General features: G+C 45.8%; 1 protein-coding gene across 7 annotated transcripts in view; it reads right to left on the bottom strand.

Annotated features, from left to right (window-relative positions):
* Positions 1 to 14,757, bottom strand: part of DNAJB6 (DnaJ heat shock protein family (Hsp40) member B6) — an 80,200-nt gene that overhangs the window by 39,629 nt on the left and 25,814 nt on the right. For all 7 annotated transcript variants that reach the window (XM_024249383.2, NM_001134012.1, XM_054559091.1 and 4 more), the window contains 3 exon segments: positions 14,393 to 14,502; positions 11,096 to 11,155; positions 10,174 to 10,284 (listed from right to left, as the gene is read on the bottom strand). In XM_024249383.2, the coding sequence (XP_024105151.1) occupies positions 10,174 to 10,284; positions 11,096 to 11,155; positions 14,393 to 14,502 (281 nt within the window).

Genomic DNA, 14,757 nt, shown 5'->3' with positions numbered 1-14,757 from the left:
AGTACTTCCTCCTTATTTTGTGACCAATACTTGTCATATATAATCTATGCATGTTATATTTAGGCACATACCAGTTTTCTTCCCTCTCTTATCCTCTTATGTAATACACACATATTGCCTATTAAGTTACCCCGTATCAAAGAGAACCGTAAACATCACAGGAGAACGTGACCTCCACTGGGCAAGGGGCTAGTGCACTTTTGGTTGTCTGTAGGATAGTGGATCATGTTAGGTGGCTATGACCTTGTTCTTGTCCTCACTTGACGATTAAGCCCTGGGTCAAGGAAATGCATATGGGTGCCAAGATGACAACAGATGGACACGTGGTTGATTTCATGTTCAGGTTAACTGGGCCATGCATGGAGTTCCCAAATATTGAGCCGAACATCCTTCTGGGTGATTCTGGATGAGATTAGCATTTGGATCAGGAGACTGGTAAAGCAGCTTGCCTCCCTAATGTGGATGGGCCTCAACCAATCAGCTGGGGGCCTGTGATCCCCACCCCACACCACCCTACCCGGGGGGAGGAGACTGCTCCAGCCCTGACAGGTTTTACTGGCTAGCCTCCACAGTGGTGAGGGTTAGAGTCGTGAGCACCTTCCTTGTAATACACGTTTCTCCCCCAGTGGCAGTTTCTCTAGACTCACACAGATTCTGCAAAGCAAAACATGTACGCTCATCTCTTTAGAAGCATCTTTAAATGGGTCTTCAAACCTTAACTTTGTATCCTGAGGTACAAACATTACTCGAAACAGACTGCATTAGGATTTAACTTTTGAGGACTGAGTTCTGATTTTTTATCTTGCCCAAATTCCTACCTAAGGGGTCTGGGGAGTCATGCCCTACAAACCACTTGAAATTGTCCTGCAAAGCCATCCTTTGTGGGGGAAAATGTGCATCTGTGAACAGTCTATTAACATGGCTAGATCTTTTTCTTCCAGACCCTCCCAATCCTGAAGAGATTAACTGAAAGTCTAGCACATGTTAAAGGTCTGAAAAGGAAATATTTGTCATCTATTGTCTCTAAAGGCAGCCACTATGAGACTTCAAAGGAACCTTCATCTCCACAATCTTTTATCTTAACCTGAACATTTTTTTTTCTATGATCCCAGGTCTTTAGACAAACTCAACCAACTGTCAACCAGAAAATGTTTTCATTCACCAACAGTCTGGAAGCCCCCCTGCTTTGAGCTGTCCTGCCTTTCTGGGCCAAAACAATGTATTTCTTTTTGTTTGTTTGTTTTCCCCAAGACGGAGTCTTGCTCTGTCGCCCAGGCTGGAGTGCAGTGGCGCGATCTTGGCTCACACTGCAACCTCTGGCTCCCAGGTCAAGCAGTTCTCCTGCCTCAGCCTCCCAAGTAGCTGGGATTACAGGTGCCTGCCACCCCGCCTGGCTAATTTTTAGTAGAGGTAGGGTTTCACCATGTTGGCCAGGCTGGTCTGGAACTCCTGACCTCAAGAGATCCATCCGCCTCAGCCTCCCAAAGTGCAGGGATTACAGGTATGATCTGATTGATGTCGCATGCCTCCCTATAATGTATAAACCAAGCTGCACCCTTACCACTTGGACACGTGTTCTCGGGGCTCCTGAGGCTGTGTCACCAGCATGGTCACTTATATTTGGCTCAGAATACATCTCTTCAAATATTTTACAGTTTGACTCTTTTCAGCGACACTCTTCCCATTTCAACGTTCTGGGCATCGTATAGCAAGAGCTTCTTTAAAACTTTGCAATATCATGCTATTCCCTGAGGAATACTAAGACCAACGCATTAAGGGGCCCATAACATTAACGAGATACTAAACTATCTAAAGAACAGTCACAAATTTATGACCAAAAAATACATATATACAATGAACTGAACAGTGTGAGAAAACTGACCACAAAACACATGCAACAAACATGTACACACATACAAACTTGAAGAACACTGAGGAAGTGGAGAACATGTTTTAAACCCACACATTTTCTCTGAGCTTTACCAAGCATGAGAACCTGATGGAACAGGAACAGCTTAACAATGAAGCAAAGGGATTCCCACCAACCGCGTTCATCTCACAGCAGCACCAGTGCAGGGCAGCACTAAGCTCGCCCTTCTTCAGCACACTCCCACCCGCGGCCCAGGAGAGGCCTGCTGTCATGATTTCAGGACTCACTGTCAATTCCCCAAGTGCACAGAAAAGCTGGAACAAAAAAATGACAGCAAAACAAAACTGAAAAAGCATCATGGCTATTTCAAACAAAGGAAAATATGTCACTCTCTCCTGAAGTTCCAAAGCTAAAACCTAGACAGCCGCCTTCAAAAGGGAGAAACGCTTGAGATTCAAAAGGCAAACATGAAAGACACAGACTTCCTCTGCTCTCCCAACTCCTCTCAAAACCAGGCACTCATTTATTACAACTCACATGTTTTGAATGGTGTCACTCACATTTTCAGAAGTAGCAAATAACATAACTGTTAGAAATCTGGAATACAATATGCAATGGGAGCAAATGAAGAACACTGCCGGAGCTCCGCCCTGAACTGCACGCCCTGAGAACAGGGCTTCAGTGTTTCTCTCCACTGCCGAACCAGCACCTAGAATAGTGCCTGGCACTAAACGGCAGGCACGCCATATTTGTTAAATGAACACCACCATTTTCAGCTTCCCATATAATTGTTTTTTATTACAAGTATAATTTCTAGTTACATCCTAGGTCTGGTTAGAGTAATCTGTTTCCCAAAAGTTACAAAAATCTATCAAAGTCAAAGAATCCACAACACACTGCAATCAAATTATTCTATTTCAAATACAAAAGGACCGACATGAGATGAGGAACTCTGGCGTCAGGAGGAATGGGCCTCTTCCCAACCACAGTCCTCATTCCTCAGGGAAGAAACCACCAGAACAGCAGCAGGCTCCAGGCTCTTTTCTGAGCCCTACTCGCAGATGGCCGATTCATCTTTCCTCCACCATCACACCTTCCACCTCACTGTCCCCCTACACTATCATACTTCCTATAAATACTGGTATTCCCTAAACCTGTCAAAGCCCAACACAGTATCAGCTCTGCCTGCAGCCTCAAGTTTAAACCACTCTTCCTACATCTTGCACCTACAGTCCCAGAACATCTCCTCCTGGGAGCACTAAGGATACGGCAACTATCTGAATCTCTGGAGTTGTCCACAAGTTCACCAGGGACCAAAATCCCACTGGAAACAGATGATGCGAAAACCGACAAAGAACTCAGGCAACGTCTTGCTCACGTGACTGTCATGCCAACAATGTGAACCAAACACTATACAAAGACCTGCTAAGGGGACCAACACCACAAAATACAAGGGAGGGAACACCACAGAAACACTGCCCACAAATTCTTACGGCGTGGCTCAAGCCTTTTAGAGGGGTAGCCACAGCCTCAGTTCTCACAGCAGCGAAAATTCTCAAAATGACCGTTTCCAGGAACCATTTCCTCTCCCTATTTAAGGGAGGAGGTCAGAGGAAACAAAGGTCCTGAAATGACCAAGTATGTACTGAAAAACAGCACAAAAGAATCGCAGATCACTAACATGGCACCCATCCTCACTAGCCAGGATAATTTTCAGTAGAAATGAAGGGCCTGGCACGGTGGCTCATGCCTGTAATCCCAGAACTCTGGGTGGCCGAGGTGGGCGGATCACCTGAGCTCAGGAGTTCGAGACCAGCCTGACCAACATGGAGAAACCCTGTCTCTCCTAAAAATACAAAATTAGCCGGGCGCGGTGGCACACGTCTGTAATCCCAGCTACTTGAGAGGCTGAGGCAGGAGAATCACTTGAACCCAGGAGGTACAGGTTGCAGTGAGCCAAGATTACACCACTGCACTCCAGCTGGGCGACAGAGTGAGACTCCATCTCAAAAAAAATGAGACACTTCCAAAAAACAGCTCCATCTCAACACGAGGAGTTCTCAAATATGCACACGACCATACATGAATTTGGCATGTTCTCCAAGAAACTCTCACCAGATGAGAGGAAGAGCGTGTGGGGACGCCGGGCGGGACTGCCCACTGCTTCACGACCATGTGAAATTACACACAAGGATGGTTCCAACAACTTTAGCCGGAAACCAGTCTCGTACAATCACGGTTTCATTTTTTAACCTTTTTTTCTTAAATTTTTAGAGATGGCATCTCATTATTTTTCCCAAGCTGGACTCGAACTCCTGGGCTCAAGGAATCTCCTACCTCAGCCTCCCTAGTAGCTGGCATTACAGGGGTGCACCACCATGCCCGGCTTAATATGTGATGTTTTTATGTGTATTTAAAAAGACTCCTTAACTTCTTCTAAGTGACCTGTGTGTAGGTGTGCATGTGTATGAACTCTGTCCTAAGTAATCAAAGAACACTCATTACAAACAAACTGCTGTAGCGCCGTGTAATGATAGTGGGTCCAGGTCACCAGCACACACTGATCCAATCTGCTGTGCCACTCCCATACCTGTACTTGACCCCTAACTTCTAGCTCTCATTAACATGTCTAACTTTGGCCAGGCATGGTGGCTCACGCATGTAATCCCAGCACTTTGGGAGGCCGAGGCGGGCAGATCACCTGAGGTCAGAAGTTCGACACTAGCCTGGCCAACATGGTGAAACTCCGTCTCTACTAAAAACACAAAAATTAGCCAGGTGTGGTGGTGGGCACCTGAAATCCCAGCTATTTGGGAGGCTGAGGCAAGAGAATCACTTGAACCTGGGAGGCGGAGGTTGCAGTAAGCTGAGACCGTGCCACTGCACTCCAGCCTGGGTGACAGAGCAAAACTCCGTCTCAGAGCGAGGGGTGAGGGCACATGTCTAACTTTAAAGGTTCCTCCTCCTTTCACCTTTCAAAATTTGCTGCTTGGCTGTGAATTTCAAAGACTAGCACAAAATCTACCCGTTAGAAATATGATGTTAAAGTGGTAGAATCATGGCCCCCAAAAAAGATATTAGAGTCCTAATCCCCAGTACCTGTGAATGTGACCTTACTGGGAACAGGCTCTTTGTAGAATATCAAGTTAAGATGAAATCATTACAGTGGGCACTAATCCGATATAAATGATGTCCTTATAAAAAGGGGGAACTTGTGGCTGGGCACAGTGGCTCATGCCTGTGATCAGTTACTTGGGAGGCTGAGGAAGGAAGACTGCTTGAGCCTAGTGGTTGGAGACCAGCCTAAGCAACACAGCGAAACCCCTGTCTCTAAAACATTAAATCCAACGGACACAGAGACAGACACAGAGGAGATGATGTCAACATCGGATGGGCCATCCGTCTGTAAACGCAGGGAGAAGAACAGCTGGGGAAGGGCCTGGAGCAGGACAGGACACACCTCAGCCTCAGAGGCAACCAGCCCTGCAACACCTGGGTCTCACACAGCTGGCCTCCAGGACTGGGAGACTGTACATTTTGGTAGTTTAAGCCCCTGGTTTGTGGTACGGATCAAACTCAAGGCTGTCTTGAGGGTCTGTGCTCTGGCTTCTAAGGAAAGAGCCTACGAGATGCCCGGCCTGTGCTTCAGGGCTTCCACCTCCCTCTCTTGCTTCTTCAGTTCTATCTCCAAGGCAGCTGAGGTCGTCTGACCAAGGACAGTATCAAGGCACTAGAGGAAACCATTTTATTCTAGATACACTGTTTAAGTCAGTCCAGCTGGGGCAGCTCCTCGACACTTTATGGTGGTGCCGGCAGCGCCCCAGCTCTGGCCCGCTGTGCTCCTCCTCGCTGAGCTCCTCTGCGTCCCCCGGGCTGGCCCCGTCCTCGCTGGATATGAGCCCCAGCTCCTCGCTGAGGGGCTCGCCCAGGCCCCAGTGACATCCTGTGCAGGCCTCATCCTCACTAGAGAGTGCCAGGTCCTCGCTGGATATTCATCACATCCAAGGCCTCACTGTTCTCTTCACCAGGGCTGTCCTCTGTGGCCTCCTCCACCCCGGGCAGCTCTACTAACTCCTCACTAGGCTCCAAGTCCTCACTGGCCACTTCCTCAAACCCTGGGAGAGTAAAATGACTGACTACTATCATAATTTAATCACAGGTCAGAAAGTCAGGCTACTATCCTCAATGCACTCATTTTTCCTCCAAGAAGTCTGCTTTCCTTGGTTCTACATACCACAGGATTCCTCCTCTATTGCTACAGAGCATCATTCGTACCACAGTGATGCTTTACAAAGGAAAAACTTGCTGCACTGCTAAAATAAAAGGCCTCTCTGGAAACCTTAAAGGTTAGCTTTGGCTTTCCAAGAATATAAATAAAATGTGAAGTTAAACCCACAGGCTTTTCCCAGATGGTAATGCCTGCTGTGACTAATGGGATCAAAAGGCACTATTATCAGGTACCCTTTCTTTCCTATCTTAGAACATCATTTCACTGAGCAATAGGGTCCTCTAATAATAAAACAGATCATCCTAATTCAAACAGGTCCACTGCCTATTAATAAACTTTTCCAATTAACATTTTGACAAGAGCTCATTTGCATGTGCTCCACATTCTGGAAATTTCAACAGTCACCTAGCCTCAGCAGTTTTGATTGTACCCCTCCAATTCAGAGGCAGCATTCCTTCCAGGCTGGTGTTAGAATCCACCTCCACGACCTCTCCTGGGAGGGCTTCTGCTGTAAAGGACGGGTTCCACACCGCAGGCCCCAGGCCCAAGTCTCCTTGGCCACAGCGTGACAATGAGCACTGCCTGGTGCTCAGGCACAGACCTGCATACCGTGTGTCCAACACCCGGCACCCCTTCACCCTTCCCCACCTATCATGAGGGAGGTCTGAAGTACAGCAGGGGTTCTGCATTCTGATAAATGTAAAGTGCAGCTCAGATATATCTTACAGCAGATTTTAAACTACTTTTTTGTCACATGGAAAGTACACCAGGTCTAGTAAATATGATTTATCAACAGTGGTCCCCAACCTTTTTGCCACCAGGGACTGGTTTCATGGAAGACAATTCTTCCACACAGCGGGTGGTGGGTTGGGGTAGGGGGATGGTTTCAGATACCGGATTCTGATGAGGAACGCGCAACCTAGGTCCCTCACGTGTGCAGTTCACAATAGGGTTTGTGCCCTTATGAGACTCCAATGCTGCCACTGAGCTGATAGGAGGTGGGGCTCAGGCAGTAATGCTTGCCTGCCTGCCCACCGCTCACCTCCTGTTCCTAACAGGCCAGTTCGTAACAGGCCACAGACCAGGGTGTTGACCCCTGAACTACATCATGAATAAGCAGAAATCCCTCTGGCTGTGCATCCACACCCATCTACATTAAACATACTGTCAGCAGGCTGCACAGTGACTACATGCATATAGTAGCCATGGAGCAGCAGCCTCCCCAGTGTGCAAACCCTGAGAGCCTGAAAATGGAAGTCATCTAGAACACCTACAAGAACGGAATGAACAAGTATCCCTGCCACACTAATCATGGGAAACACAGGGTAGCCAGTCTTAAAATAGGTCTGCATGTAAAATGGAGCATTTAACAGTGCAGCATTTCAGTAAGACTAGCACCTCTCTCCTTGGACTAGGGGTAAAAATTCACATATTCACTCACATCTAATTAAATCTCTATACCTTCTTTACAAGTAATTGCTCTATGGCTTGGTGTATCAGATTATTTTCCCCAAGGAAAACAAAAATTGGCTACAATTCAGTCACTAAGGGACCTTTCCCCTTTGAATTAAAAAAAATAATAATGTTAAGAAAGGGCCTGTTTAATCATAATGTTAAGAAAGGGCCCGTTTAATAATGATGTTAAGAAGGAGCCTGTTTAATAATAATGTTAAGAAGGGGCCCGTTTAATAATAATGCTAAGGGGCCTGTTTAATAATAATGTTGAGAAACGGCCTGTTTAATCATAATGTTAAGAAAGGGCCCGTTTAATAATAATGTTAAGAAGGGGCCTGTTTAATAATGTTGAGAAGGGGCCTGTTTAATAATAATGTTATGAAAAGGCCTGTTTAATAATAATGTTAAGGGGCCTGTTTAATAATAATGTTGAGAAGGGGCCTGTTTAATAATAATGTTAAGAAAGGGCCTCTTTAATAGTAATGTTAAGGGGCCTGTTTAATAATAATGTTGAGAAACGGCCTGTTTAATAATAATGTGAAGAAAGGCCTCTTTAATCATAATGTTAAGCAGGGCCTGCTGAAGACGGCCGGTCTCAGACGTCGAGAGGACAGCCTGTTCCCCCTCGTGTGCCCTAGAAGAGAAGCCATGGTGTTGGAAGAGTGGGCCTTCTTCCTCGCCTGGTCACCATGAGAATCACGGATCAGAACACAGGACTTCAACCCCAACGCTGCCCTGTCCTGCAAAGCAACAAATGCAGTTTGCTGAAGGCTATAGCAAGATGCAAAGGTCATTTTTAAGACAGAGATCAACCCGTAAATTATTTTTCTTAGAGAAATATTTCTTGCCTCTGAGGGTCGATGAAGGACGGATGTAAACATGGTTCTTTCTTGAGCTCTGTTTCTGCTGATGGCAGCGGTGATTACAGCAAATGCACTTCAACAATGAGCACACCAGTCTCCCGGTCCCCTAATCTGAAATCGTCTGCTTAGCTTCAGTTTCCCTGAAAATGCTTGAGGCCACTGACTGTCCTTCCTCCCTCAGAAAGGGGCTCTCTTCAAGCCAGCCAGCCCATAATAAGGTGTAAGAACAACCTCTTTGAATCCCCATTTGAGATACACTGAAGAAGTGCACTATGCAAAAGGCCCAAGACCTACCAGATATGAGAGTGATTATGCTTCTTCGTGCCTGCGGCAGGCAGGAGCTCCACGTGTCTCCCCTATATTATCCGTAGACACAACTGCTCTTCTCTTTCCCTCCTCGGAGTTGCAGGTGGTGTTCAGTTTCTTCACCCATGCTCCAGGCAATGAAGGAGGTAAACATACAATGTGTTCCCCTTTCAATAAGTCAAAACACAAAAACAACTACAGGAGTACATGTTTAATCCTGACCTCTCAGGTGACCCAGCGCATCACTCAGGAAGTCCCAGTGGTTGAGAAGGCTCTAACAGGAGAGAGCTAACAAAAGTGCCTGACCCAAACTGTGCCCAAGACATACACCAAAGCCTAGGACCAGGCATCAGGACTGAGATGCCGTTCATGAGAAATCCATTTTCCTACAATCAAACAGCAGCTATAACAGCACTGTCTCCCTTAACAAAACCATTCTCTCCTCAGCAAAGGCCTCCGCAGTCTTGCTCTAAAGGTGCCTTTCCGCAAACTCTGAACAACAGTCCTCACACAATGTTTACGGATGAAAGGTCTTGCAAACAGTACTATGATGCTTAATGATTTTAACAGGAATATGATGTGGCAAATTCACACACAAATTGGTTGTTCAATGGGAAACAACATTTCCAAGACACCCGCACCCATGCCCTTTATCAGTGTCTCATCCGAGGGCAAAAGCAAGTTAATTAGGGCCATACATAACAAAGAAAAAAAATACATTAAACCCTTTATTATTTTAATTTTTCAAGTTGTAACTTAAATTTTCAAAGAGGAAGAAGAGAAAAGATTTTACAGCTCCTGTGCTGCTTTATTTTTTTCAGACAGGGTCTTGCTCTGTCACCCAAGCTGGAGTGCAGTGGCCCAATCTCGACCTCCCAGGCTCAAGCAAATCCTCCCACCTCAGCCTCCCAAGTAGCTGGGACCACAGGCACATGCCACCACACTCAGCTAATTTTTTGTATTTTTGTTGTTGTTGAGACAGGGTTTCACCATGTTGTTCAGGCTAGTCCAATGCTGCTTTAAACACAAAGTTTCACAACAAAATACAATGTTAATTTTTTTTTTTTTTTTTTTGAGACGCGAGTTTCACTCTTGTTGCCCAGGCAACAATACAATGGCATGATCTCAGTTCACCGCAACCTCTGCCTCCCGGGTTCAAGTGATTCTCCTGCCTCAGCCTCCCAAGTAGCTGGGATTACAGGCATGTGCCACCATGCCCAGCTAACTTTGTATTTTAGTACAGACACGGCTTCTCCATGTTGGTCAGGCTGATCTTGAACTCCTGACCTCAGGTGATCTGCCTGCCTCAGCCTCCCAAAGTGCTGGGATTACAGGGATGAGCCACCGCGCCCAGCCTAAAATACAATGTTAATTCAACAGAAAGGCCATACTAAGCCAGCCCTCACTTGGGTCATGGACACACACCAAGTCAACCCACGTGATTAACTTACCAAAGAAGTCAAATGAAAATGGGTCCCTTCCACCAAAAAATTCCCTGAAGACATCATCTGGGTTACGGAATGTGAAGCCAAATTCAAATGGACTGTCGAAATGACTTCCACCTGCACAAATACAACACAGCTTTTAGTTTATGAATTTTGGTGTTTTGTAGGCAAAGAATTCTTTGTTGACACAACATTATACAAATCATGATCTAATAAAAACAAAAATATTTCATAAACCTGAAGTTCTCTATAATTCAAAACATGAGCCCTGTACTGACACAAAATGAGTGTGCCCAGCACTGATGGCCTATGAGTGCAGCAGCGGCCCCTTCGACACTACTTTTCACCATCTCTAAATCCGTGATCGGCATATAACATGTAACATTACACACCATTTTTATGATTTGTTATGAAGGTTTATGAAGACCAAGAGTATCTGCACCCACTTCGACGACTGGCCTCCTGGAGCCACAGAAGCTGCCGCGTGGCCCCAGCGGGTTTGGAGCAATAATTTCCCAACACCCCTGGGGAGGCTGGTCACAGCCCAGTGACCATGGGAACTTTTGGGGACAAAGTCCACGCCCTTCAAGGTCATTATTTTAGCTTTTCAGGAAAATCTGCTATTTAAACCCTTAGGATATTCTGACATAACATCAAGTGCTGATCTAAGGGTATATGTTCACAATATATTGCAGTATGGTTACAAATTGTTCCTATCTGTAAAAAGTACATCAACATATATTTCTAGTCTCATAAAAGATTTTTAAATGCTATCAATTTCTCTGTCCTCTCCCCAATTTAGTTCGCTTTCTACGTTGCATCTCTATTTACTGATACAAAATCGACTCTGACCAAGAGACTCATGATTTACAAACTCAACTTACTTGCCAAGACCTTTTGTCTTCAAAGAAAAAACTCACGTACTTACCTCCTCCTCCACCATTTAATCCTTCTTTGCCATATTTGTCATAGATGTCCCGTTTCTTAGCTAAAAATTTAAAGAAAAGTCGGTAAGGCCAAGTTCCTTTTAAACCCTTAATTCAATACATAAGGTATTTCCCAAGTTGTAAATCAGTTTTCAATGTTTTACAACTGAATTTCAAGGAGTATGGCCACCTTTTCTTTAAAACAAAACAAAGCAACAGGGAAAACTTTCTGTACCTCTCTCCTGAAAAACAATTCACAAAAATTCAGTATGTTGAATTTTTACAAGTCATTAGAAATATTTAAGTATTTACGGCCGGGCATGGTGGCTCACACCTGTAATCCCACCACTTTGGGAGGCCAAGGTGAGCAGACCACCTGAGGTCAGGAGTTTGAGACCAGCCTGGCCAATATGGTGAAACCTCATCTCTTGTAAAAATACAATAATTAGCCAGGCATGGTGGCAGGCACTTGTAATCCCAGCTACTCAGGAGGCTGAGGCAAGAGAATAGCTTGAACTCGGGCTGCGGAGTTTGTAGTGAGCCAAGATCGTGCCATTGCACTCCAGCCTGGGCAACAAGAGCGGGGGGGGGGGGGACTTAGCCAGGCGCAGTGGCTCACACCTGTAATCCCAGCACTTTCAGAGGCCGAGAAGGGCCAATCACCTGAGGTCAGGAGTTCGAGAGCAGCCTGGCCAACACGGAGAAACCCAGTCTCTACTAAAAATACAAAATTAGCCATGCATGGTGGCGCATGCCTGTGATCCCAGCTACTCAGGGGACTGAGGCAGGAGAATTGCTTGAACCCAGGAGGCAGAGGTTGCAGAGAGCCCAGATTGCACCACTGCACTCAAGCCTGGGCAACAAGAGCAAAACTCCGTCTCAAAAAAAAAAAAATTTTTTTTTCTTTATTCCATTAGATCGTTTCTTTCACTCTACTGCCCACAGAGCCCAGGCATGCTACATTAAAATCACATGACCAAGTACAAGATTATTCCAACCACAGAAGTGCACCATCTTACTACAAAAACCCAATTAAAGGACCATATCTGCAGCACAAAAACAAACATGCCAGGGCCTAGGCAAGTGGAAGAAAGTAGATGTGCCAGAAAGACGCCAACCTAACACCCTACAGGCTCATTCACCCTCGAAGGGGACCACCCGGATGAAAGGCCTGGGGATAAGTGTGCCACTCTCCACTGAAAGTCTTTACACTTATATTCCAAATGCTACTTATATCCCAGAACAAAAACAATGACATTAGAAGCATTGGTACTTCTGACATGACACCATCTGCATTCCTCAAAAAATCTCATAGGCTGGATGAAGTGGCTAACGCCTATAATCCCAACACTTTGCGTGGTCAAGGCAGGTGGATCACTTAAGCCCAGGAGTTCAAGACCAGCCTGGGCAACACGGCAAAATCCCACCTTTAAACACAATACAAAAAAGTTAGCTGGGCACAGTGGTACCCACCCGTGGTCCCAGTTACTCAGGAAGCCGAGACGGGAGAATTGCTTGAGCCTGGGAGGTCAAGACTGCAGCGAACTGTGATCATGCCACTACATTCCAGCCTGGGCAACAAAGTGAGACTCCTCAATTTTTAAAAAGTAAAAGAAAATCTCACATTCCACAAAATGGGAAAACAGGCTTAGAAACAAACCACTTGCAAGCAGGTTCAGGTAGCCAGTGCCATGGCAAGAACAATGACCATGTTTTGAAGACAACTCCAGCTGGCACTGAAGGCTGCCTAAAAGGACATGAAAAATACACCTCATACACCTCCCAAAAGAACCAAGCGACTTTTCAGTGTGGTAGTTTAAAGCTGCTCTATCAAATATGAAGCTTCATTTTGGTCCTCACTTTTCCTAATGTTACTAGTCCCTAAAATCCTGAATCTGGCAACACTGAATTAGCACACAAACAACAAGGACCGAAGACCAAGATGGTAACACTGAGGCCTGTGCCCTCCTCTGTCACTCCAGCACACAAATCAAAGGGAACAAGCCTGGCGCAATGGTGCTTGGAACTTGAGGAGAGAGGACGATCACCTCAACCCAGGAGTTCAAGGCCTCCCTGGGAAACACAGCAAGATCCTCTCTCTTTAAAAAAAAAATAAATAAAACTTTCCAATGAATAAGCTCAACAGTTCGAGACCTTAAATGCCACATTTCAAGAAGATTTCAAATATCAGTGTTTTTATGTCTTTTCATATTTTTTGAACTAAAATGTCTGGGATTTCCTCTAAAACAAAGGGGGTGGGCCACAGTGTCACCAGAGAAAGCAAGGCTGGTGGTGTGCTGGTAGCTGTTGAAGGTGGCAAGCTTACACTGGGTTCCTTCTGATTGGTTTTGTTTTGTTTTGTTTTTTGGAGACAGTCTCGCACTGTCGCCCAGGCTGGAGTGCAGTGGCGCAATATCGGCTCACTGCAACCTCCGCCTCAAATTGGGTTCTTTAAAAAAAAAAAAAAAAAAAAAAAAAAATTGTTGTAAATAAGGGCCAATTACCTGACCATATGCAGATACACTTAACCAAGTGCCCACTTCCAGGGTTCAGTTAGTCCATCCCTAACCTTGGAAATGCCTTGGCTCGCAACAGGCCACCCAGCACTGCAGCATACAGGGGCACTGTGTGGCTTTCCAGTTCTGTCAGTGTTCCCCCACCCCAGGCCCCATGCAGAGCCTTTACTTCCCCATGGAACCCTGACTGCATCTAGGCGACAGCTGACCTCTGACCCCTCACCCATTTGTGAACTAGGCCAATGGATCTGACTTCCAATAACATACAACACCTCTGCTCCAGACCTAGGAGGGGAAGACAGGCCTGAAACTGGAAATCTAAATTTTAGCTGTATGTTCCATCCCCTCTTTTTGGGAACTAATGACATCCTCTCAAGCAGTAAAGCTGACTCCACTGGAATGGTATTGTTTAAGCCAGTGGGGGTGAGCAAGGTCAGAATGATCACATACAATGGGGGCAGGCACGCCACATGCACAGTGACCTGAGTCCCGCAACCTCCTCTCTCCTGGGTTCCTCAAACCCAGGATGTCTAGTCCTGTTTTAAAACAGCCATCCTAAAAGAAACTGCTAGAAACCCTGGCGCTCCTCAGCACTCGTGGTTACCTGAATCTATTCAAATCTTCACGAGAAAAGTAAAAACCTCTCACAAGGGCCCAAAATCCAGTAGGCATCAAAAACAAGTCACTTGAGTCCATACTATGCTACTCTGAGGAGGATCCCAACACCCACTCCGCATTCCGGCATGCCCGCTCAGGGTCCTTCAGCAGCTCGCTGTCACTCACCATCCGACAGCACTTCATATGCCTCCGCTACTTGCTTGAATTTTCTCTCTGCTTCTTCTTTATTCTCGGGATTTTTATCTGGATGCCACTTCAGTGCCAGTTTCCGATATCTTGGAAAGAATAAAGGATATTGATCACATTCTAAATCCAGAAATCAACTATGCTTCAGAGCTGCCAACTGGTGAGATGAATACTGGTTTTAATTGTAAAACCTCCCTTTCCTCTACAATGAAATACACAAAGTTCTAAAATCCAGATAGCCAGGCGTAGTGGCGTGCAGCCACAGATAGACCCAGCTACTCCAGAGGCTGAGGCGTGACAACTGCTTGAGGCCAGGAGTTCAAGGCTACAGTGAGCTATGATCA

Source organism: Pongo abelii, chromosome 6 (assembly GCF_028885655.2).
Source record: "Pongo abelii isolate AG06213 chromosome 6, NHGRI_mPonAbe1-v2.0_pri, whole genome shotgun sequence".
NCBI lineage: Eukaryota > Metazoa > Chordata > Mammalia > Primates > Hominidae > Pongo > Pongo abelii.
This window is presented reverse-complemented; position numbering and strand designations above follow the sequence as displayed.